This window comes from Oreochromis aureus, linkage group 11 (genome assembly GCF_013358895.1).
Source record: "Oreochromis aureus strain Israel breed Guangdong linkage group 11, ZZ_aureus, whole genome shotgun sequence".
NCBI lineage: Eukaryota > Metazoa > Chordata > Actinopteri > Cichliformes > Cichlidae > Oreochromis > Oreochromis aureus.
Window position 1 is genome coordinate 6,970,613 of NC_052952.1, and position 26,361 is coordinate 6,996,973.

A 26,361-nucleotide genomic window follows, 5' to 3' on the forward strand; every position below is an offset into this window, starting at 1 on the left:
TGATCTAGATCCTCTCATGGACACTTTGTTCGCAATGGCATATATGGTAAGCCTTTTTCACTTCTCCATGAGCTGAAATTGATGTTTATTCTCTTTGTGTAGTTTGAGGTCTGTGGTAAAATTGCAGAATGCATTGTGCAGTCAGAGAACAGGACTTCCCCAGATGCCTGAGAAACTAGAATCCCACCAAGTCTCAAAGGTGGAATGGTCATTTTTCAATACTGGAAAAAAATATTACCATTCAAAGAACTTTTTTCATCACTCAACATGCCTGCTGTTTTATATGTAAATGTGTATGAAGTCATGTGAAAAAGAAAGTATAGATGCTTTCAATTCTAAGGTTTTATTTATCAGGACATAAAAAATAATCTGATGTTGAAAGTAAATGCATGTGATGTGTTGCACCATATCATTATTTATTTAATAAAAACTAAGCCGAAATGCAGAAGCAGTGTGTGAAAAATGAAGGGTACCCTTATTGCTCCCATAGTAATTAAGAGGGTAAGTAGCAGCCAGGTGCTTCTAATTAAATGTTTAATTAACTGGTCGTCAACAAGGAGGAAAAACAACAGCAACTCTGCAGTTACTTCAGGTTATTGCTGCTTAGGGTTGATCTACAAGCTTTTAAATCATTCTTTTAAATTTTCTGATAAATCCTTGAAATTGAAAGAGTGTGTCCAGTTCCTCTGCATGATGCAGGCGTCATTGTTTCAGAGTTTGAACAGCTGCTGTCAGACTGCCATTCAGTTATGTCCATAATTTGCTGGACTCTGTTCACAACTGATCAAACAATCAATATTTGAGCAAAGTGAAGACTTTAAGCTTTTATTTAAGGAACTTGACATGAATTTTGAATGAAGTGTTTACTTACTGTCATTTTTATACACAGTCCCCCGTTTTCAGTAGAGAATTGACTGTAGTTTCATATCCTTATTACAACTGAAGCAGAGTTAGGTAAAGTTGATTCTAAGTTTTCACTATGGGGCCAAAAGAGTAGGAATAAAAAGGATACATCTGTTAGCTCAGAGGAATACATCGTTTAAAGAATGCTCTTTTCTTTAGTTTTCTTTTATTTTCTTATGACTTGGAAGTAAAATTTTGAAGATTTTTTTTTGTTGATATTTTGTGACAAATCATTAAATAATTCAAAAAGCATCAAACATCAACAACATCAACACAAAAACACAAAAACACAAAAACAAAAACAAGAACAATACAGAATTTCACAGAGCATAAAATACACTGAGATTATTGCTTTACAACAATCCCATCAATAACTTAATATAGTTGATTATTGTTATTGTTGTTGTTGTTGTTGCCACTGTTATTATTATTAAATGTTTAAATGGTTGTATTTTATTTTTGGCATCAGTCTCATTCTTACAGCGTTATAACTCAGGGTGTGTGTTTAATAAAGTGTCATATGGGGGTTAAAATGATAGCAGGCTCAGTCTGTACGTCAGGGCTGCCTTTATTATTTTGTTATTTTTAAGGAAGGGAAGAGAGGGTCTTCATCCTGAGAGTGTGAAGCTGGACAACATAACGGTATGCCCCTCCACCCCCTTCCCACCCCAGAGCTGTGGACTGCAAAGCCTGGTGGGTATTGAAGTCTTCACAACAAAGAGAGAAGCCGTATTCTCAACGGCTACTGCGGTGCTGTCGCTCCCATTGAGAACTACCGGTACCGAGATGCGCAGCTCGGGATGGTTTCCGGTAAGTGCGCAAAATGTTTGGACCGGGCACTGGAAGAAGGGAAAAGTGTGAGGTGAGGAAATGACCGGGCTGCTATTTTTAAGTCGGCTGTAAGTACTTTCAAAAGAGGAGGCGGCGGAGGAGGGACGTTCGTCAGGAGGGATGTAGCGCTGCTGATTCCCGAGCAGCGAGTAAGACACGGTGAGTTTGCTGCAGAGATGTCTGCACAGACAATAACCTGCAAGTTGCGCTCTCAAGTTGGTCGGTGCGAATCAGCCGTTTTCAGAAAGCGATTTGCACGTTCACGGCGCGATGTTGCGCGTGAAAGTGTTGTGTTTCGGCACAAAGCGAGTGCCACAGGGTCAGCGCACATCTTTGCTCCTGCTGCAATTGTTTCACACCCTGGAACTCCATTTTTCCCCGCTGATGCTCTGCTCAGGAGACCGTGCACAACAAAGGATCGGGATGATCAGGGTGTGCATGGTGCGTGCCGATGAATGTCGTCGGAAGGTCCGCAGACCGGTTATTTTATCCGAGTCACATTGTGCCATATATGCTACATCTAAACTATATATACTGAGAAAGAGAGATGGCCAAAACGATTGTCCCTGTATCTGTCTTATCTCTGTGTAACTGCTGGTGTGCAAAAGAAGAAGAAGAAAAAACATGGATTTCGGTTACTTTTTAAGGACATATGATGCATTTAAGGTGGGGTGTAACACCTATAGGCCCATCTTCAGCTCACAGTAATAATTAGCACACTTAAAAGGGTAATACATTGCCTCAAGGCCTGCATCTGTAGGCGTGATAAATCACAGCATGGCGGAAATGTCAGGAACAATGACAAATCGGTGGATAACAGACCCCACTCTATTTATGTTTATTAGGTTTTTTTTTAGCTTTAATAAAATGTGTCTACCGGCAGAGTTTTTATTTTGAGGTGTGACACCGGAAGTCGCCGTTTTCGCTGCGTGGCTGACTTGACTCCGGTCTCTCGTTCACTCAGCAGCATCTTGACTCCACTGGCGCGAGATCCGCTCGCGAGGAGAGAGAGAGGAGAGAGAGAGGGGGCAGGTCGGTGCCGCGAGCCTTCACGCACGGGCTCCCGTTTTTCCTCTCCTGGTGCCGGGGAGTAGCAGCTGTTTAATTTGATGCTTTTTTACGACATGGCCCGATTCAACCTCTCAGGTAATTTTGTATTTTTGCCTCGAGAATGAAAACCTGTTAAGTAAGAGTCCGTTTAATCTCGGCGATACAATTAGAAATCCGCTGTCCGTGTAGGTCTAATTAGGACATGGATTGTTAGGGCAGAGATGGAAGACGCGATATGTGCATGTGTCTGACATCAAAGTGTCATTGGAGAAATGGCAGTCTGGCAAGGCAATTTTTATTTATTATCATTTTTTTCTTATTCGGATTCATTGCAGCCCATTGTTATGGAGAGTGCATACTTCTTCAAGGACGTTATAAGCTATACTGCCATGAGGAAATTAGAGTGAAGTAAATTATTCAGCTTTACTCCAGACGAGGCTGATAAACTTCCATCTCAGAGAACCTCCTGATGGAAAGGAATAAAAGTGTGTTTTTATGTGTTTATAATAAGGCTATTATTTCACTGTCTCAATTTCTTTTCAATGCATCATGAAGCTACTGAATCTGACACATGATAAAACTTGGCTAATGGTCTCATCAGGTGTTTTCTCTCCTTAAACATGCAATGAAATCCATTTCCTGTGGTTCCATCCACCATAATAACTCTTGAAGTTAATGTGCTCTTGCAGAAAAAAAAAAGATGCCTCATGGCTTGTGTTCGGGCTCTTTCCACTTCCCACTGGAAGCCTCCTCTTTAATGGACCATTAAGAGGAGAACCACAATGGTTAAGCTGTCGACTGTGCCTGATTCATTTGGTTAAACCGCGCAGATGAGACTGGTCTGAGCATCACATTCCTTAAAAGCTCTTTGCTGAATGTCTCGGATCAATCCTCGTTCACAGGGCAGCCGCTGGCAGGGAGCAGAAGTGGGCGGCAATCAAATAACTTCACTTAAGTTATGCTTGGTTCCCCTGCAGTGCAGCCTTCACGCAGGTGGAAGGACACTACAGAAGAAAAGTTTAGCAAAGGCGAGGAGCTTTTTGGGCTCCTTGTAAAAGTGGGGCACTGGTCCCTGTGGTGAGAGGCACTTTTCTGGGGCAGGCTCAGTGATGACGCTGTCCCAGCACAGATTGGGAACAGCCACCCTCGTCCATCCATTTCGGAAAGAGGTGTAGAAACTGTGCAGCCCGGGACCGACACCTACAGAAAGGTCCAAGCATAGACACAGCAACAGGGGTTCGATCGCCACGCTCTGTTTTACAATCCTTATTTCTTTTTGATGCCTCACCGGAATTGGCCTGTAAGTATGCCTCAGCTCAGCCTACCTGCTGCAGATAATAACTTGTATTCAAACAGTTTATCGTTGTGTTCAGTTTGTAAGAGTCTGCCTTGTTAGGACTTAAGCGTGGAGTTAATTACTTTCTTCCAGTGATTTGGCGGCTTTTTGTGCCCAGAACCCTGGAGTGAGAAGCAGACTGCTATTTAAAGATGGCATAACTCAGCCAGCTGCTGCCGTTTCCGCTCCCATCGTAATTGAATCAACACTAGTAGACTGCGCCAGTGAGGGTGTGTGCACTTCGCAGAAGATTACACAGTCGGGACCTCTAGGCGGTCTTTAACAGTCACTTTCACATACCTGGTTGGTGCATTTGGGATTTGGAAGCGGGGCTGATGTCATCGGCCATGCAGGGATGTAGTTTGTGATTAGTGATTGATAAGGTGGGCAGGTAAGTTAGGCTTTTTTATGTATTCGTCTGTCCGAAGAGTTCAGCTCGAATTAAGAGTTTGTGTCATTAATTGATTGTGTGCATCCCGTTTTCTTCGATCTGCTTGCCCAGCTGTGTGAAGCGATATATGGCAGCTGTTAGTCGCCTCTGAGAAAGTATCTTTCATGGTTAAAACTCAGAGGTCCTGCACAGTTTCGAGAAACACATTACTTTCATATTGATCTGTTCTATACAATGAAAAGGCAGGTACAGGGTTAACAACTCAATAAGGAACTAGGCCATGAACATCCCTTTTTTTTTTATCTGTGACTGGCTGTGAGCGTGACAACAGCAAGTGAAACAGAACAATATTTTACTGTGGAACGTATCTCCTCAAGCCAGTTCTTTATTTATGAAAAACCTGAAGTGAAGTGTAGTCGAATAATCCTGTGCATATGTATAGATATATATGGAAAAGTCCCAGTATTTTAATTTCCACCCCCTGCCTTTAATCCGCTCGTACTTTGAGAACCTAGAGATATTTTCTCTTTCCGTGGAACACTCACCGCACAGCTCGATTATTTTGAGTCATCTAGCCAAGGCTGTGGCACTGGGCGGGAGTGTAAAAGATTTCATCTCTGACCACAAATGCATCTGCCTCGTCTCAGTGGTGTTAGGGTTCTCATCCAGTCTGTGTGAGTCTCTATGCGAATGGCTGCACTACGAAGGCTACAGTAATTTCAGGCTTTCAGGTAGTGCTGTTTGGCCTGTTTGGTGTGCAAGTGCCGTTACTTACACTTCTTCTTTTGAAAGGGAAGCTGACCTCTGACCTGCCAGATAATTGCCAGAGAGAAGAAATAGAGAAGAATGCCAAACTGAATATCCAGAATTATATAGGTAGTGAACTGTTTGTGTTTATATAAGTGATATTTGGATTACTTTGCAATACGATCACAGCTTACTTAGACTGACAGAGCTTCACTTCAGGGTAGGACATTGGCCAGTGATAACGTTAATTATCTAGTCAAGGGCCTCCGGTAACATCAGCCAGCACACTTTCTCTTAAAATATCCCTCATTGGCAAAACCATTAGATTTCAAGGCAATAAAGCTGCAGTTTGCCTAGACCAGTAATTTACTCAAATGTAAGATGATACGAAGGGCCATTAAAACCCAGAATTTTGCCTTGCAGTGAAACTCATCAGTAATATTTAAGAGCGAGAAGGAATTTTGTGGCCCAAACCCAAACTTTATGGTTTGGGTTTGGGCCACTTCGTACACTGACAATTATAACCAGCGTTTTTGGGGGGGTTTTCACATTAGATTGCTTGTGGTTTTCTCACTACAGAAAACATTTGTGCCTGATTTTGTCTAAAAGATGTGGCTTCCATAGCATTTCAGCTATTTTATTGCTAAGAATGTCTAATTTGCACTCTGCTGTACAATGATGCTTGCATGTCTTGATCTGTCATTGAAGCTTAACCATTTAAACAATCAACAAACACACAGGTTCAGCTGGGACTATAACTAATGAATTAATTAGAAAATAACTAATTATTTTCTTTATAGCTGAAACTTCAAATCAGTTCAATTTAATTGTATTATTATAGTGCAAAATCACAACAATAGTCACCTGAAGAAGCTTTAAAGATGCCATAAGAGATTCGTAATATTGTTTTATTTATAGTTTAACTTTCTACAAATGTCAGAAATATATGAAATAATTCCGCACCATTCAGATGTCTTCTTGTGCACAGAAAGAATATGATTCCTGCAGTATATGACTAAGAAACCCACCAACACATTACATTTGAGAGGGTGGAGTTCTGTCTTAGTTCATTCTGTCTCGTCTCACTACCATGCTTGAATCTATACCTAGCCCTTTTGATATTATCACTAAGCATGTGACATTAACTTGTCGGCCAATTTGGAGGTTGTTGGCATATGTTAGGAAAGTGGTTACTATATCCCCAGTCACACAAAATCTGTATTCCCTTACTGGTTGGCAAAAACCTCCTTGTACTTGCTTTGGTTCCTAACATATTGCTGCAGTCACCCAGAGTTTGCATGGAAGTAGTTGTTAGCGAGTGCTTACAGACAAACATGAAAAACTACAGGCAACCATGGAAACCAAAGCAGTCACTAGGAAGTTTCTGGTGCAGCACCATTTTCCATCCTATTTCATTCAGCGACAGCCAGCAACCTCCAGGAACCAGTGCCAACCAGTCGGGGAATACACATTTTTCCATAGCAACTGGTCATTATGACACATCCAAGATGGCAAAAAAAATCTCAAGCAAAGTGTGCATGACATCAATAGCTGCCCCCCCAAAGTACCCGACAGTTTACATACTTTAAATCAGCGGTCCCCAAACTTTTTCACGGACTGGCTTTTAATGTGTCGCGGGTAAATACAACAAAATAAAATGATACGACCAAGACAAAAACTGTGGTATTTTGTAAATATAATAATAAACGCGAATCCACTGTGTAATTGTGTAACTTTATTAGCAGCGCCCTCCTGAAATGTGCCAACAACATTGAGAGTAACAGCCTCCTCTCTGCCCCTTAATGCTCTCTGGTATGGTAACACGTAAATATTTCTTTCAAAATAAGACACACAACTACAACACGGGAAAAGACCCAGGGAAACTGAGTTAACGATAAAAACCCCAAAAACCATAAATTTCACACTCGAGCCTCAATTCTCGTGGCCCGGTACCAAACGACCGGTCCGTGGCCCGGGGGTTGGGGACCGCTGCTTTAAATAATATACCCAGTATGTGTATGATTGATTTAATCCATTTGATTAAAACTGCAGTAGACTGGTCCAAACCAGTGTGGTTGTAAAGTCTGTGCAGTCTTGTGTTAGAATTTGAAGGCAATATGACAGAAGATGGACCAAATGAAGGACGATTCCCACCGTTGACTGAAGGTGCTACAAAGCTTAGCTAGATGTGCATCAACAGCACTATATCATTGACAATGTATTTTTACTTCTAATTATACAGCAGTTATACTTGTTAATGAGTCAGTGCTGCAATAGTAAATATGTCTGCTTGGTTTTCTTTGCTGCCATAATCATCAGAGCTTTTGTACTGTGATTTTGCTTATGTTTTCCAGCTTTTCTATAGCAAAGAATGGACAGTGCACCACTTTGAGTACATAAAATTGTTATTTGTGAGCTTGTCCATGAGCGGTTACATAACTGAAGTGTCATTTTACACACGACTCTGATTTGAATGAATGCCAGAAAGCCATTTACTCATTACCGTCACCATGTATACATCAATGGATACAAACTCCAGTTACTTACTCAGTGATGACTGTGGGATCAGACCTTTTGTGATTTAGTGGACTGGAGCTATAGTCTGCTTTAAGCTCTGTAAAGTCTGACCAAATTGTATCAGTTGCTGTTACACAGGGACTTCTAAAGGCCTTTGTAGTATTTCCTTCTGCTTTTTTTCTCCTACTGCGCGCTCCTTCAAATACACAGTAGATTCAATCTGGTATTAGAAGTTACTTTTTTTGCTTCATCCAAACTCATAGATACATCTTTGGGGGCATTTATTGTCTTAGAAAACAAACATGATGATAATGTTCAAGCTCTGAGATATGGAGTATTATCAGTCTGGTTGTGACTTATATTCAGTGTGCCTGTATTTTCAGGCCCAAGTATAATCAGTTTCTCTTTGCAGCATTATTGGAAGATTTCTGGGAATTTGTGGATCTCTTAGTTGTGTGTTGTATGTCAGACAGTGATGTGATCAACCTTTGTTTTCTCTCTTTCAGAGTGGATAGGATGGTTGGAGGTGGCATCGTCACCATGCTAGAGACCTGAAAAAATACTGCTATACTATTGCAGAGAACCCCAACCACCACACCCCTCCCATGACTTTGTGTAGTGTATGTGTACAACTTTTTGCAGTAGCACAAATCCAATTAAATATACTGAAGTCAATAGACAGGAGTTTTATTTATATATCATATACTTTATATCTGAAGGCTATCTAAGTGTTATACCTAATACATAAAAGGGAAAAATCGCATTAAAAACTATAAATTGAAATAACAGAAGAAAATGAATTATATAAAAGTATAAAATGAAGCAAATGAAGAACTGAGAATGTGTCTGCTCATGCATTAAACTTGTGTTTTTCAGGAGATGTTGATTGGTGTGCCTCAAACTCTGTAATGGAAAATCGTGGTGAGTACTAAGTTACGCGTTGTGGTTTTTTTAAAAGCAGTGTTAATGCTGTGGAGTGAGCTGTGTTTCACTTTATTCCCCCATCGTGAATGACTCATTGCGCACTCTTGTCAGACGGGGCTGGGGATGTTTATGTACATATGTGCGTACCTGACTTAGTCTCCCTCCCTGCTGAAGTAGCCTGTCCCAGTCTGTTATCCAGGTCAGGCCAACAGGTTCTGGACTCATGCGGATTGGCTCAGTTCTTGCTGGAAGCCAGCCCGGCGTGGTGGCTTTATGTGGGGCACAGGAAGAGAAAAGGAACGCTGCCGAACACACTAGCTCTCCATCTTTAGAAATAGCTCGAGATGCAGCCAAATGCTCAAAAAGCTCTGATCTATCCAGGCATAATGACACAGCACAGTGCTCTGGATTCCTCTGAGGCTCAGACGAGATTTTTTTTTCTTCTAAAGATACTCAAACGTCAAAAGAAATCAAAGCACTAATTCAGGGGGTCCACTCCCGCTTTTCTTCTCATTTACAGAAAGTGCTCTCTTTTTCTTTCCCGCTCCTCTCTATTTTCAAGCCTGATACAAGACTGGGCTTCTTGGCAAACATATTTCAAAGTCATGCTAATGCTTCCAAGTCTTTTTAAAATGTGATATAAGAGAGTTAAAGAAGTGTATAAAATGGTGTTTGCAGACATTAAAAGAGGCGAGCAGCATGATAAATACCCTGCACTAACATTGGTTACTGAGCAGAAGTTAGCTAATGTTAGCGTGCAAACCCTGTATAGAAAGTGCAGTGTTTATTTCTCTGATCAAACTGTCCACTCAACCTTTCCACTGTCATTCTGTTGATGGGGATGAGAGCATACTCGACCTTTATTCAGAAACAGTAATGCGTCTGATGTTGTTTACCTTTTCCACTGATCAAGGGTACTGATTCAAATTTCTCTGATTTCTTTCCCCTCCAGCCATCACATGCAGATACATTACTATAGTTGCATTATAGGTGTGTATATATAACTATATCTTATGTGTTGTGGTCTGAGATCTGCAGCTTCAGGTCTAGTGTCTTCTGTGTTGGTTAACTCTTTTTAATTTACTATAAAGGAATATTTTACATTGTACAGATATTACTGAGTACACGCACTGCACCGCATACTACAACATGCGCCATATTGAAAACAAAACTTGTCTTTTCCCTGGAATGGTAGGCATCTTTCTGTGAATGCTGACCTGTGCTATGAGCCAAGGAGGGAGGGTCAGCAAGAAAGGGGGAGTCCAACTCCAGGAGGGAGGGAGGGGAGGTCTGAGGATATTGTGCGAGGGAGGGATGGGGGAAGGACTGAAGAAAAGGCACAGAAGGCGGCTAGATGACAGACGCAGAGAAGCATAAAAGATCTTAGGGCATACGGGGACTTTGTTGCAGAAGAAGCACGGCAGGTGAAGGAGTTGATCTGTACTGTGTAGTGCACACACTTAAAGGTGCAGGACAGGTAGGGCCCCCTCAGGGGCTGGATCATGGGACAGAGCCTCCGTGTGGAGATCTCAGCTCAGGACCCACAACAACAACATAGCCGCAGTGGTGAGTTTCTGGGCTTACATTCTTGGTGTACTTTACACTGCTGTGGTTTCCTCCATCGCTAACATCAACAACATAAAACTATTTTCTCGTTTACTAGTTTTCAAGGATAGAAAATAGAGCAGAACTGAGGATCGGTGATTGTGTAATAAACTTTGCACGAACGTTGCGTAGCCTCCCCCCTAATTCTGCCCCTCATTCATTTTTACCACCACAAGGAATGCTAAATCACTGGGATCATGTGGCTAATTTTCTACAGTGTTTTTACACACTCATGCATGACTTGTGCACTTATTTTCTTATGTTACACTGCACAGGAACATCAGATTGCATATGTTGTCTGGCTCAGAGGTTTTACATAATTTTGTACCGCACCAATTATTCCAAGTTTCTGAGCGTCACACGATGTTATATGATCGTGCATTTTATACAAGTGGTGAGTAAAAAGATAAGTACAGCAGTAAAATGTTAATCATATTACAGTGTCATGTAATGACATTTATTTCTACTGGATCTTTAATTGTTGTAAATGTTAAGGAACACATTTTTTCTCAGGAAACAGTCAGTGCTCGTAAGTATTTATAAGTGGATTAAATTTCATAATCGGCCCTGACAAAGGTAACTGTTACACTGAGGTTGGAGGTATTTCCTAACATTTATCCGCCTGGACTTTTGGTTTTTGTGTTAGCGATCGGGATAGCAAGCCCCTTTACAGCAACAATCTCCTTTACCCACATGCTCACCTGACCAGCCTGCCATGACTCAGTGAATCATGAGGTTAGAGGGAAATCTGGTCGGTTGTATGGGTGAGTAGTAGGTGTGTCTTCTGTATATGGCTATGTCATAGGAAGACACCAGCACAGTCACACACTCCCGTGTTTCCTGTCTGCTGTGGCTTATCTTGGCAGACTTTCTCATTAGAGCAACACTATTAAGAATGTAGCTCTGTTATGAATGGAGGTATTTTTTATATATCATCATTCATTAGTTTCCCTGTTGTACCTTCGAGCATAGTGTTTCCATGAGCTGTACAGTGGAGTATGTTATTGAATATGAGGGGAAGAGGTTGCCTTTGTTCTCTGGGAGGAAATGGCACTCCACCCTGAATCTGTGACTGCGTTTCCAGCCCCCCCATCCCAGCCCGCCACATTATGTCTGTACTTTTTCTCTCTTTGTAGCCCTTTTTTTTTACCCTTTACTCCCATTCCAAAACCCACAGTAGCACTCAGCTATAGTGTCACAACATGCCAGACCTCTTCACACTACAGCTGAAACAATGACATGTTGGAGAGTTTTTCTCTGTATCTGTGAAGAATAATTTGGAGTGGATCTACAGCTCTCTTGAATGTGACAGCTGATTTGGGTCTTCTGTACTTTTTTCTTTTTTGAGGACTTTTTTTTTGTACTAGTGGATTGTCACCTTTTATAATCAAGCTTCACTGGCTAACGGAAAAGACCGCTGAGGATATGGTCAGTCGTGTCTTTCAAATAGATGCCTGCTGCATGGGCTGAGTCCTCTGCGATCGTCATCTCTGCAGTGCTTTGGAGTGTGCAGGCCTGGCACAGCCAGCTCTTATCCTGCTTCACTGGCTTCAGCTGAGCCACTGTGGCAGAGGCGTCTCTGACAGAACGGTCTGCTGTGTGTGAGAACCTCAGTTCTGGATCGCGGAGAAGCTGCCTTAAGCAATGCTTAATCTGGATGTTATGGCAGCTGGTCTGAATCCTCAGATTTCTACCTCGCCGAGATAAGGTGGATTTCCACAGCATGGACATGTCTCTTGATTCCGGACTCTCTGCTGTAGTTTCCGCCAACTCTCTGCAACTTGGTCTCCTGCGTTTTCGTCATCTGTGATTTGATGCTGGGATATACACGGGACAGTAGATTTTTGGTTGCTGAATGCTCCCTGCGTCCTCATGGCGTGCTGTTTTAAGTCCCACCACCATGCAAGCTGGACACTTAACACCCCTCTCCAAGGTAGATTAGTGTCTGCTTTTTAACTACTTGTCAAAAATGCCATTTTTAAACTCACAGTAGGGTATGAAGTTGAAGTATTGTGATTAAAACTGTTTTCCTATCCGAGGTTTACAGTCTGTCAGGCTTGTGAGCTCTGTGTAAACACTCAACTCAAATTTTACACCGCCAGCAGTGTGGAGTTAATGTGCCTGTCCTTCAGTTGCAAAAAATGGGTTTGAATCTTGTGTCAGCAACCATCCGCCTTTCTGTAGTGTCACTTAGCAAGATACTGAAACCCTGCCAGCTCCAGGGGTGCTGGACTGCAGCTAGCTGATCCTGATGTATGCGTATCAGTGTGTGTCTTAGTGTCTCAAATAAAGAAAAAGTTTCTATCCAGGAATAACGTTTTGTTGTTTTAGTGTTCCCTGGACTGCTAAGTAAGCCACATCAGTATTGTGTGAGAGCATATTGTTGTGGGAATCAGACTGCAGGGCATTACTGTCGCCAAGACATCCTGTGTGAGCCCGAGACTGGATGTTTTACATCGGACTCTGTTCTCTCTCTGCTGGTAAATATTATGTCTGCTGAATACAGCAGCTGCAGCCTTTAGAGAGCTAATGTTTGAAAGTCTCTCCAAGCTCAGCGCGCTGTCAGTTGGCCTGTCAGTCATGTGACCCAGAGTATGTAGCCATGTCTGCAGATTGCTTTTTAATTGAGTTCTTGAAGCCTTGGTGACACCTAATGATAATTAGTGGTTTTTAAAGAGCTTTTGCTTCTTGTTACCTGTATGTGTGGGTGTGTACACATGTATATATTTTATATATGCATGCAGAATGACTGACAACCTTTTTCTGCTGCTTATGTCTGCATTCGTGTGTGCCCCTCTTCTCTATGGGAGCAGCGAGGGCTGAAAGGCTGATAAGGCACTAGACTCCATCCAGCTAAGGAATGTGAGTACTTGACAGCGAGAAATCCTGGCTCAGAGCCAGTGTTAGGCTTCTCCTGTTAGCTGTGGATACGTGGAGGAGTCCATGAGCTCTCAGCATCACCCTGCCAAAGCACACTCGGTCCCCGAGAACTAACAGCTAAAGATAATAACCGCCATAATGAGCCTGGCCCTCTTTAAAAAGCAGCAGATGAGCTCAGTTAAAATAGAAAGCTCCGCTGCTGAGTGGGGTGTCTATAATTTTATGTTATAAGTTCTATTGTATTTGTTTTAAATTTGTGCTTTCTGTTTTAGATGATGAAGCTGAGCAGCACCACAGCACAATGGTGGGAGAGGGAGGCAGCACCGGGGACAGCACCCCTCCCCCGAAGCGCAAGGGCAAGTTCTCGACCCTTGGCAAGATCTTCAAGCCGTGGAAGTGGAGGAAGAAAAAAAGCAGCGAGAAGTTCAAAGAAACTTCTGAAGGTTTGTGTTGCAAACTTGTTCTCTTTGCGAATGCCACCTCTCCTTTCACCCCAGCGGCCGTATCAGTTGTATTCAAATTTCATTAAAATTCCTCAGTGAACATGTTTCCGCCCAAATGTTACAAGCAAGTTTGTCTCTCGCTATTTTCAGTGCACATAATACAATAAGCTGAATACAAGGTGTCTCGTTAGGAGACGACGTCTAAACCATAGTGTGTATATCATGGTGACCTTGGGTTTTGAAGCGTCTTTTTTTTTTTGTATTTATTAGTCTCTTTAGCAGTGAGGCACATGCCATCTTGTTTTTTGGAGTGACAGAAGTGACTACTGTGAATATTTAGCTGCAGGGGTGGGCAACTCCAGGCCTCCAGGGCCAGTGTCCTGCAGGTTTTAGATATCACCCTGTGTCAACACACCTGAATCAAATGATTAGTTCAAATTGGCTTCACTATTCAGGCCTAGAAGTTACACCCGCATGTTATATCGAGTATGTTATAAATAAAGATACTTGCTAACTGGTTCTAAGTGTTACTGAATAATATGAGAAACTTACCAGATCTGTACCACAGACCACCAACCAGAAAGCATGGTGAAGAGGTCCAGTTCAGTGACTCGAATTAGCTCAACATATATATATCTATATACAGGGTGGGCCATTTATATGGATACACTGCAATAACATGGGAACGGTTGGTGATATTAAAGTCCTGTTTGTGGCACATTAGTATATGTGAGGGGGCACATATCACCACCCATCTTGAGGAGTTTGCCCCCTCACATATACTAATGTGCCACCCTGTATATTGCTTCTGGTGCATGAGATCACAGTGAAAATTTTAAATCATAGATATCTTGGTGAAAAAAATGGTCTGTAAAATGTAATTTCCTTTTGCTCTTGACAGAACTAGAGAGGCAGATGTCGACAAGGCGCACCCGACAGGAGCTTATAGAACAGGGGGTGCTGAAGGAGGTCCCGGACAATGGTGAGGGGACTTGTGTGATTCAACATGTGATATCTTTGCAAAGCTTTGTCTGCGTCTGACAGCAGCAGCCCCGAGGCAATAACGCCCACTCAGACAGTACAGTTAAGTCTTCAGCACATGATAGCAGGAACGCTGTCTTCCCATGCAGCAGGTGTCTGAGACAAATTTAGAAAAGCAAATTTGAGAAAAAACTGCTTTCACCTTGCTGTTTCTCAAAGTAATGCAATGTCTGTTTAAAATTACTTGCCACTCTCCAGAGCTGAGGAAAAGTGGAACAAATTGTGCCTTGCAGCAAAATAGCTTAGAAAGGGGGGGTGTGCGAACGTTCTGCTGGTCCCGCTGTTGCAGAAGCCCATTTATTAAATCTACAGCAGCTTCTGCATCACGGCAAACACTGACTGTCCATGGGGCTTGAGTTAAGGGCACGTTCCTTTTATCACTGTGGAAAATAACTGCAAATAGCAATTATTTTTGAACAGTTTCTGTATTGATTCTGTAGTTTTAAAATCTCCCAAAAAATCACTCCTCACTTTATTTGAAATCCAGATTTAAAGAAGAAATAAGCAGCAAAAAGTATGTTTAACAGTGTTATGGCTCAGTTGGATAGTTATCAGTTCTCTTGCAATGCATCAGGTTAATTGTAGAATATTGAACACGGCACTACCAGTATGTAAAACTTTAAATAATGTATCAATATGAAATCCTGTTATGTATCAAATATTTAGCATATAATGTCCTTCTGCACTTTCTCAATTGCTCAGAATGTCATTCAGTCTTCTAATTTATTTGTTGAAGTATTCACCAAGTGTTTTTGGCCAATCATTTTAGATGGAGAAGCACAAAATGTGAAGCAGTCGTATGTAAAGAATGGCCACACTCTGCCTGTTGGAGGAGGAGGAGGAGGAGTCATCAGCGGTGGCAGAAGCCCATGCAACCAGGGCCAACTCCCCTCAGATTCAGATTTTAGGATGAACCCTGCATGGCTCGCCCAGCCAGATGACCGAAGGGGCCGTTGTTCTCCCTCAGATGGAGACCGCCGTGGAGCTTTGGGCTCCAGGGGCACAGGACTACATGATGATGGACGGAGAAGCGCAGGGATTGGGGCACGGGCGCAAGGGGAGGGCGAGTGGAAGTCTAATATGGCCTGGCAGGGCCACATTCACGGGCAAATGGAAGAGAGCAGACATGGCGGCAGGCTTCACCCTGACGATGGGCAAAAGAGGCCAGGACTGCAGAAGGCCCCATCCGAGGATGGCAGGAGGAGTCGGCCTGCAGAAGGAGATTGGAAGCCTACACTCCCTCGGCATGCATCTGCTGAGGAGGGGAGGGCCCGGAGAGGTGAGTCACTTTCAGTAGTTTTCCTCCCTACAATCTGAATTTTTCCGCCAATTTTTACAAGTTGCAATCATAACAGCACTGGTGTTGTCAGTGTAAGGCCATCACAGATAAAGTGCACACCTTTTGCACCTTAACCTCCTTCATATTTGAAAAGTCGGTGATTCTTGGGTACCTTGTCCCCTCCCTTTTGCTGTCACTTTTCTGCTTATATGCTGTCCTCCCAGATATAGACAGGCTCCTGTCAGCTCCCGGGAGGCCTGCTCCAGCTATGCTTCTTATTCAGGAACATGAGGGAATAGCTCGTCCTCTCTTCTCCTCTCCTAATTAATGTGGTGCGATCGCTATACTCATTATTGCCCTTTAAGGCTAGCACAGTGAGCTCAGTGATAATTGGTAAAGTGCCACAGCTAATTGATTTCCCTGAAAAATAGAATTTGTTCAAAAATAATGGTGTTTAGCTCTGTTTTTAGATCTCAGCTGTGTGGTTATCGCTCACGTGACAGGTTATTCTGTGCCGATGTGTAAACATGTTAGGAGTTGAAAAGTATGTAAAACTATAGCACGTCATTGCAGCAAAGCAGAAAGAAGGTAAAATTTTGTCCACTTTCCTTCATGTGTCATTGCTCTGCTCTTCTTTTCATCTTACCTTGTTTTGTTTTATTTTTCTCCGTGTGATGCTACTTTTTTTTTACCTCTCCCACTCGCTTTCTATCTTTATCACATCTCCTGCTTTCTGTCCTCCTTTTATTCCCCCCCCCTCTCTGTTCTTCAGTCTGACTTCCTGCTTTCCTCTGCATTAGTTCCTCTTTGATTACATGGCATCACACTGATAACGCTTCTGTAAATAAATAACCCTGAACCTGAGAGCGGCAGGAATGGCGTGGGCGCAGCGGTGGGAACAGTGTGGGGGCCGGCTCGCGGGTATAGTGGGGTGGGCAGAGGGAGGTGGGTTTTTTTTGGTGGTAATTGCAGCCGCCTACTCTGTTTATCTTCACAGCTGATCCCTAGATAATGCCATTCTCAAACAAGTGCTATCACAGAGAGTGCTTGGAGTGCTTAGAGCTGTAGAAAAATGGCTCATCGCTGAGTCTCTGAGCTGAAACATTTATAGCAATCCACTGGGATATTTGGTGAGATTTTGCTAATTCACTGAAGTGTATTTGTTATGATCATGCATACATAGAATACAGTATATGCACTACAGCTGAAAACCAATCATTTATTGTTTAAGTTTCAGTCTCAGTTGACGTGCTGTAACTTTTAAAGTTATATAAGCAGAATTAAATTTTATGATATAAAACTATATGGTTGGCTGCTTTTCCCTTTTTTTTAGAATCAGACAGCCATTTTGTTCCTGACCTGGACACCCTGCGTGAACCTCTGCCACCCAAACAGGTGATCATGCCTCCAAAATGGCTGGTGAGCTCCACCCCTGAACCTGGCAGTGAGTGTCCACCTCGAACTCCATCCAACCACCCCACGAGCCAGTTCTCTTCTCCGTCGGCTGTGACGTCCAAACCTGTTCGATCGGTGTCTTCTGCGTGTTCCAACACTCAGCAGTCTGCCGCTGCCCTTACCTCCACTTCTCAGCCCGCCAAGCAGCCCCCTCTGCCTCCACCCAAGCCTGTGAACAGGGGCAACGCGGCCATGCTGGGTAAGCCTTTGCTAACAGTAGCTTCTTAGGTTAACAGATGTTGCAGGGAGAGGAAGCATACATCAACAATCAAATGCCTGCTCAGTTAGCATGTAGTTTTCCAGCTGGCGTATACAGTATGTACATTTATGCGTCAGTGCACTACTGATGGTAAACTCTTCAGCACAACATCCTGTATACGATACTATCTTAACAGCACGAGCTGCTTTTCCCCAGTTAATTACTTATTATGCCTGGATTATTGTAGCAGAAACGTCTCCAGCATTTTACGCTATGAGGATAACAGGGACTCCTGTGGCTGTGGGCCACTGCTTCCACAGATACAATGTAGCGGTTCTGTGGGTTTGCCTCATCTGGGATTGTGTTTTAATTCCCAGTAAGGCAAGGCTGTCTACTTTGGCTCATTTTTTCCAGGACATCGTATGAATTTGGTACATTTCCACTTGTTCTGATATGTCGTCAGATTCTTGTGTGACAGCTCCGGGGGAGAGGGGTGGGCGGGGCATTACAAAATGCTCCTATTTGTCATCAGTTTATTATACTAATTGTTGTTTTTGACACAAATAGAATACAAAATGAGTCAGTTAGAAACTTACACTAGTTTCAGGTTAACATTTACACTACAGAGAACTCCTCAAAATCTAATTTCTCAGTACACTTGTTGACAGTTTACTATGAAGCGACTGTATTTTAAAAGCCAGGAGGCTTCTTTGTTTTGTGGCCATGTTTATGCACAAAGAACAACTGAGACAAAAGGTTTTAATGAAACACACCGTGAAGCGGGTACTGTTACAGTTACAAGGATAGTAATAATGTTCTTACCTATGTGTTTATTTTAGTGATTATCATTTCGGGAAACAGTACCATTCCCTCATAGTGCAACTCTGTTTATATACAGTTGCGTTCAAAAGATTACATCCACTCATCACTGGCATTGTCATGATCATTTTAAACTGTTCTTTTTCCAGGGTGGAATGATCGTAGAGCGTACATGTGTAATGACTTTAAAAACATTAATTTGGGGCACAAGTTTGGATTTATTCTGGGTTTTCTCCATCCACTCCATCAGAAGTATACATACAGGCTCAAATATATACACTCACCCCCAGTAATGTTTGGATAAATGTTCCTCAGCAAGCTACACCTCAACCAGACACTTTACTTACATAAGATCATGTTATATGGATATGTATATTACTGGACTGAGAAGATACCGACAAACAAAAAACCGACACCTTCAAGCTCGACTGAAATTTTCAGCTGCCTACATGGAAGTAAAAGTTTTGCTGTCAGACAAGACCTAGGAACATTACTGTCAAGCATGGTGTTGGGAGCGTCATGCTCTGCGGCTGTTTTGCTGTCAGGGGTACTGGTACATCGCACACAGTGGATGGAATAATGAAGAAGAAGGACTACCTCCAAAATCTTCAACTTCACCTCAAATCAGGAGCTAGACGGTTGAAATTCCAACAGGACAATGATCCCAACACACATCAAAACTGGTTTTGGGATGGATAAAGCAGGATAACGTTAAGCTTCTCGAATGGCCTTTCCAAAGACCCGACCTCAGTCAGGAAACTCTATGGACTACACTTAAAAGTCGGATGCGTGACTCTGTGTGGATAAGAGAAAACCCAAACTAATTTCAAGTTTGTGCACCAAATTCTTTTTTAAAAGATTTTTGCTGTACAATCGTTCCACCCTGGAAAAAGAAAAGTTGAAACAGTTCAAAGAAATCATTAAAAGCCCAGAATTACTATGAAATTCATGCCCACGATGAGTTAATGTAAACTTCTGACCACAACCGTAACTATGAAATCAACAACTTACGCAGCACCAGAAAGTAGCTGCATTCATTAAACATGCCAGCTGAAGGCCTCCATCTCGTCCCTGTTAGTCTCCGCCCTGCAGGGGGGAGAAAACGCTCAGCTTCCTCTCTACTGGTCCTGCTGGAAGCGAGAGTGCGACTATGATGTCTACCTGTCCCTGCCTGTCTACCTGTGCCGGCGGGCTGGAGGCCTGCGCTCAGGTAAAAGGATGCCCTCCTGGTATTTCTTTGGCTGCGGTGCCAATTTCTGGAATGCCCTCTTCAGAGTCTGCACACTTCATCATGTCGCATCCTTTCCTGCTGCCAACATATGTCTTCTGAAAAGCCTTTAACTTGTTCACTGGCCTTCATTGCTTTTCTTTGGACCTGGTATATAAGAGCCGCATGCATATAACAAGCTGATAATGAGTGTGCTTACTGTACACAACTTCTGTGTGAGTGCAGTTGAGTGTATTTTGCCTCTGTGTAAGGGAGGGCCTTTAGCGGGTTCCAGCTGTGTTCTGCTATGCATCAAATGAATTTTATGTCTCTAATCCACTCAGCTCTCACTCAAATGGGATGGATGGGTGGACTTGAATGGGTCGAAGAATAAAAAGGCAAAATGGTTCTAACATAAGGGCTCGACTTAATATAGAGAGGAAGTCCATTACAGTGTAGATTACTGCATGTTGTAAGTCTGTCAGCACTGTTCACTTATTATGTCTTACGTAGCACGGCTCTGCTTTAACAGAAATGTTGCCTTAAAGCTGTCCTCTGAAGTCTTAAGAGCCAAATAGCAAATATGCAAAAGTGCATGCAAAACTGGAAGGTTTGCATTTGAGCTTTTTGTTTAGGAGCTTCAGGAGCTTTACTACGCTAATAGATAAAGTGTCGGTGTGGGGTTAGAGTCTGGCTGTGAAGAGCATGGATGCATCTTTTTTGTCTCTGTGAACTGGAGCACTCGCTGCACACTGGTCTTTTAGAGCAAAGTGTGCGTTCATGGCCGTCATGTGAACCAACTTGCTGTATGGATGCAGTAATGCTCAGTCAGACATGTAATCCCAGCATTCGTGTGTCTTCTGTCATACTGGGTATGTAATACATGTGTGACTGATGCTTGTGCACTTGCGTCACAGTGACAAACTAGATTCAAAAGTAAAGCACTTGCTAGCAAGTCACTCTCATGCCTAAGCTGTAGCTCTTTTTCTGTAGCAGTTATGGTTGGATTAGCTCTTTTTCCATTTGCAGGTGACTTCACCCAAGCAACAGGGGGCGCTAGCCTTGTCCCGGCCAAACCCTCTCCTCCGATGCCTCCTAAGAGGACCACCCCAGTCACCAAACGCAACACAGAGGACTCTGCTTCAAGCCATCCCATCATCCCCTCACCACTTTCTCTGGAGGAACACAGCAGCCTCCCTGTGGGCTTCCAGCTGCCTCCCCCTCCTCCGTCCCCACCCCTGCCGACTCACATACCACCTTCTCCACCCCGCCAACACATACAGACCCACCACCTCCACCATCAGCACTCCTACCCCCATCCGCTGCCCCAACCCATACCAATGCTTTTCGACCCACCGAGCCCGACCAATGAGTCTCCCCAGTGCCCGGCTCCCGTACCGCTGCACATCATGATCCAGCGAGCCCTGTCCAGTCCCGGCCCGGCTCAGCCACATCCAGATGGGTCGCAGCGGGCGCACACACTGCTTTTCGAAACACCTCTAGAGTACCAAGGAGACCGTGGTCGCCCCCTGCCTGTCAGCATTCAACCACTAAAACTGTAAGTTTCTCTGCACAGAAAAGTCAATTAGTGAATCGGTGTATACAAAGACAGTATTACATGGTGAAGAAATATGGAGTTTGCATGTGATCTGTCTTTGCATGTAGCTTTGAGGATCTTTTTCATCCATTTTCTAAGCTGTGTACTCTTTGTACTTACCTGTGTATCCATTTCAAGCTGAAAAACAGTCCAGTCTTCATCATTGTAAAGTCAGATATAGCTGGAGGGACATATTTCAGTTAAACTTATTTAAAACACGTCTTCAAAATTAGCCAAATAAAAACAAAAAAATATTTTATATGCATGTATTTTTTTCCTGTTAGATCTGAGGATGACTACTCAGAGGAAGAAGAAGAGGAAGAAGATGACGAGGAAGAGGAGGAGTATGATGGGGAGATTCCACAGCCAGAGCTGGAGCCAAGGAGTCGCCGGTGCTTGGTCGGTGACGCTGGCATTTGTGTCATCCCACGGGGAAACAGCAATGACGAGGACGAGGAAGAAGATGAGGAGGATGAGGATGAGGAAGGCGAACATGACATGCACGGGGAGGACAGTGATTCAGATGGTCCTGTGCCTCATAAAGATGAAGACTCAGATGAAGATGAGGAGGATGAGCCCCCGATGAGTAAGCATAACAAACTGATTTGGAGGTCATTTAGTGGCTTTTCCGGACTCTTTGTAAACCTGTGCAGTGTTTTGCTGCTCCTTCTCAGCTTACTGCATCTCTCCGCTTGGCTTTTATCCAGGCGCACTGGCCAGCAGGGTGAAGAGAAAGGACACCCTGGCTCTGAAGCTGAGCAGCCGTCCCTCTGCTCCCGACAGGGACAGGTTTACACAGGAGAGGAGCAGCCGAGATGACCAGCCTCCAGGACAGACTGGCCTCACCTGGCAGAGCAGAGAGCAGTGGGAAGCCATTCGCACACAAATTGGCACTGCACTCACGAGGTAAAGATGAGCAGAATCATTGTATTGTTTAAAATGACGCAGTGAAAGTGCATTTCCTGAAGAAATTAGACCAATTTTTAATAGATCCTTGACCTGCTTATTACCTGAATGTCCAAGTGAAGTAAATGTGTAAAAATAGGACTCCATTTTTCTTTTTTCTTTTCTTTTTTTTATTTCAGGCGACTAAGCCAGAGACCCACTGCTGAGGAACTTGAGCAAAGAAACATCCTCCAGCGTTAGTATTAACTCTCTCTGTCTTTGTTCATGATCCTTGACTTGTTTGGACTCCTTTGTTTCTGGGTTTTAGCAAAACCACTCCTCATTCTTTCGTCTGATGCTTTTGCCTCAGCATTTGTTAACAAAGTACATTTCACATCTGTTAACAACAAGCACATATCTAATTTTAGAAATTGCTTTTAAACCTGCCATCAAACCAAGCCTTTTATGCCAAAGTCTAAATTTGGCTCTTCTATTCTTTCTCCCATCTTTGTTTTTCCCTCAGCTAAAAATCAGGCTGACAGACAAGCCGAAGTTCGAGAGATCAAGCGACGGCTGACCAGAAAGGTGAAGCAGCACACCTGCAAACATCCCAGTGTTAAACCATTTATTTACCTGATATTAAACTGACATAAAAAAACCTCTTTATTGTAGCTGAGTCAAAGACCCACGGTTGCAGAACTACAGGCAAGAAAAATCTTGCGATTCCACGAGTATGTGGAAGTCACAGATGCCCAGGACTACGATAGAAGAGCAGACAAGCCGTGGACTAAGCTGACACCTGCTGACAAGGTAATCAGCTCCATATAAAGGCTTTATCGGCACAACTGCTTTCTGATACAGCACTTTACAAAATGTCCAAGACAGTGTTACAAACATTTTAAATGTTAAACACATGCAACTCCTTTAGGTTCATGTAATTTTTTAGCAGTATATTGTCTCGTTTTCTTTCTGAGTTCATGTTTAACCGAATTGCTGTTTTGTCTAGGCGGCCATCCGGAAGGAGCTCAATGATTATAAGAGCACTGAAATGGAGGTTCATGAAGAGAGCAGAATTTACACAAGGTATACCTTTTAGTTGAAACTTGACTGGCTGATTGATTGACTTGGTCAAAACAGTGAGGTACTGTGTTTTGCTGATTTGTTTTTCTACACCACTCTTCATGTTGGTGGGGTATGGAGTCTATCTCAGCTGTCATAGGCCGAGAAACTGGGTACACTCTGGACAGCTCATGAGTCCATCGCAGAGCTAAAGGAGAGACAGATGAACCACTCACACTCACTTTCACATCTACGGCCAATTTAGAATCACCCATTGAGCTCACATGCATGACCTCCCAAAACCTGGGACTGTGGGAGGAAGACGGGTACCTGGAGCACAGGGAAGCCATGCAAACGTCACACAGTTTTGTTTTTGTTGTTATTTATTTCTCCTGTTTGTGTCAGGGAAACAATGAAATATGTAATACACACTTGAGAGTGATGCATCTTTGAACACTTTCTGCCATTTGCAGCCGACCTTGGCGCTCATCCTGAAGACATCTCCCCCCAGCAGCGGGTTTTAGCTAAAGGAGTTTGTTAGCTTGCTACTGTGTCAACAGTGTTTATTTCATACTCCCTCAATCATTAAGGACTTACTGTTTAACGGTCTTCAGGATGTCACTTATTTTAGTCTGTAGACGTCGGCTGCCTTGGCTACACATGCACTGTGTGTCTTGTGTTTGCTTTACACTTAAAGCCATCTTTGTTGCTTGCACCTAAACACTTTAAATATGAATTAGCAGCAGTGGTGATTTGGTACTACATTAATAGTCTTGTGACAAGTAAACAGAGAGATCCATGTAGAAACTGATTGATTGGTCAGCTTTCTTATGCATGCCTGGTTAAATGGCAGAATCCAGCACTAACAATGAAAACCTGGCAGAAGAAGACTTTTAGAGAAAAATCTGTACCTTAAATAGCAATATAATGAATTTCCCTGCATTAATAGCTTAAGGATTACGAAGGTGTGATCTTGCCTCATGAGAGCTGTTTGTTTTCTTTAGGTTCCATCGGCCTTAACATCCCTGCTTCCGGATAAAGAAGCACTTAAGATCTCCGGCAAAGAAGCAGCTGCTCCCTATGCAGACAGATCGCCCTTTTGCGTCTCTTGAATGTACTGTTATCAGGGAAAGCCTGGAACCGACTCCACACGAGAATGCTTCTTGCTTGTCCTCCATCGCCCTCTCACTACATTGCTTTCACTGAACCGAGGTGTTGGTGGGTGGAGACCAGATGCAGTATTTCTCCCAGACGGCAAGGGGGAACCACGTGCCAATAAAGTGGAGAAGTGGCAAAGGACCTACAGGGCTTACTCTCACTCTGCTGTTGTGTGGTGCCCCTCAGGGACTCGGATATAGTTACAACCTTTAATGCGGCCTCGTCCTGTGTTGCCTTTTTCTTTTTCTTCTTTACTGTATATGGAAAAGCTAACTCATCTTCGCTAATGTAATAACGTAGAATAAAAATGGTAACAATAATGATGACCTATAACACTTCACACAGTAATAATAGACACAAACGGTCAGGAGTTGGCTGAAGACTGGGATATTCTGTTTTAGAGCTGGACATCTCTGGGATATCGTGTGTTTTTTATCCACTCTACAGACTGCTGCTGTGATACGTTAGAGTGAAACTGGAAGAGATCTCATTGCAAAATATTGTGTGATGCACAAAATATTTTCTATTACAATTTTGATCACAAGGGTAGTGACAGCTTTTCTTTGAGCCTTCTTTTTTCATTATTATTATTATTATTATTATTTGGCTTGCCTGTGTTTGTGATTGTGATGTGTCGGCCTTTTAATAGCTATAGGAAAAGGTCAGGAGGCTGTTGGTGTTTTAATGCGTGCCAACACACCCAATACTGGTTTTCATATCACACTGATTTCTGCAATCCACTGCATGAGCCATTACAATATCCAGTGCCACCGCGTCTGGATAATCTCTCTTAATTTATACTTTTTTCTTTTGTAAGTTTTTGTACTTCCCTTTAAAGATTGAACATGCAATACATTCTGTAGCCATTTTAAATAAGGTCGTTACGATAGTGTCTAAACTAAGAGTTAAATGTAAGTTGCTTCAAGTGTAGATCAGGGATTTATCACAAAAAAGAGAAAAAAAACACCTGAAAATGTATAATCGGTCAACAGGAACTCAGTTTGGCTGGAACTTTTTGAAACTGCAGAAATGTTTTACCTTGTCTTGTTGTCTGGCCAGTAGCTTACAGGGTTCTCAGTGCTGTGTGTATAAGTTGATATAGGTTTATCTGATGCTTCTGTATATCTTGTCTTCCTTTGATTTGAAAAGAAATTTTAAATATAAAAGTATTATAGGTTGCTATTTTTTTAAGCAGAACATGAGTTTATGATTAAATGCTACAAGAATGGGAATATGAAAGTGCACCTTTCTGTAAATCTGAGTTCATTTTTAATTGAATGTGGAGCTGTATGAGCTGACAGTCTTCTTTTTAATTGTAAATAGTCTGGATCTAATTAAAAATCTTACAATTCCTGGAACCTTCTTGTGAAACAACTCTGCGACTGAGGTCCAGTAGACCTCTCTTACCTAATGACTGTGTTCAGGTGGAGTCTTTTGTCTAAGCTGGAACGTCTAAAGAAAAAGTGGGTTTGCAGCAACACCTGGCGGCGGTTTAAGTTTTTGCACTGTCTTTTGATTTTAAAAAATTAGCTGGTTTAAGGCCCTTTAGTGTAATTTAGAATATATTTTAGGTAATAGGTTATATGTTAGATTATTGGAAAAGGTGACACCATAGGGTCGGGGTGTCATCATTTCCTAATGATAAAATCTCCCATATGGGAGTAATTAAGCCATAGATAATAATCAATAATCAAAAGCTCCTGCTTTTTCATATGGACTATAGAAATTTATTTTTACAATGGGCCCACAGTAAAAATAAGTCAATAATTATAATAGTGAAAAAATAATCTTCTGTGAATTACCAACATCTTTCAATTGTGTAATTACTGAAAAGTCTGGACAGTGAGCTGCAAGAACCTTTTCTGTAATTTTAATTGTTTATTTATTTGTGCTAATAGATTTCTTTCATTTACTACAGCAGTATGTCTTCATCGTGTACAAAAAACCGAGAGGTATAGTTGAAATTGCACTTTTTCATATTAAATGTGTAGTTAAAGGTCTTCACACTGAGAAAATTGAGAGTTTTGCTAGTTTG

At 42.6% G+C, this 26,361-nt stretch overlaps 1 protein-coding gene across 11 annotated transcripts; it reads left to right on the plus strand.

The window, feature by feature from the left end:
• On the plus strand, positions 1-25,684 carry phactr4b (phosphatase and actin regulator 4b). Of its 11 annotated transcripts, XM_039619631.1 has the most exons (17): positions 1,692-1,893; positions 2,699-2,880; positions 8,282-8,395; positions 8,652-8,696; positions 13,457-13,627; positions 14,529-14,609; positions 15,438-15,947; positions 17,281-17,601; positions 19,499-19,630; positions 20,657-21,185; positions 21,509-21,810; positions 21,932-22,130; positions 22,310-22,365; positions 22,633-22,694; positions 22,782-22,919; positions 23,116-23,192; positions 24,173-25,684. In XM_039619631.1, exons 4-17 carry the CDS (start codon positions 8,684-8,686, stop codon positions 24,186-24,188), a joined length of 2,607 nt encoding a protein of 868 aa, XP_039475565.1. In that variant the 5' UTR covers positions 1,692-1,893; positions 2,699-2,880; positions 8,282-8,395; positions 8,652-8,683; the 3' UTR covers positions 24,189-25,684. The 11 variants fall into 11 exon arrangements, with proteins under 11 accessions (XP_039475566.1, XP_039475565.1, XP_031608304.1 ...); XM_039619632.1 differs by lacking the exons at positions 1,692-1,893; positions 2,699-2,880 and adding an exon at positions 1-46; XM_031752444.2 differs by lacking the exon at positions 2,699-2,880.
• The last annotated feature ends 677 nt before the right edge of the window (positions 25,685-26,361 follow it).

What these genes read in the sequence shown, in the direction of transcription:
- phactr4b (XM_039619630.1), top strand. Translation starts at nt 10,202, where the DNA reads ATGGGACAGAGCCTCCGTGTGGAGATCTCAGCTCAGGACCCACAACAA. An exon ending in GGAGGGGAGGGCCCGGAGAG is followed by an intron (nt 15,948 to 17,280) that starts GTGAGTCACTTT and finishes CCTTTTTTTTAG; the next exon opens with AATCAGACAGCCATTTTGTT. An exon ending in GGAGGATGAGCCCCCGATGA is followed by an intron (nt 21,811 to 21,931) that starts GTAAGCATAACA and finishes GCTTTTATCCAG; the next exon opens with GCGCACTGGCCAGCAGGGTG.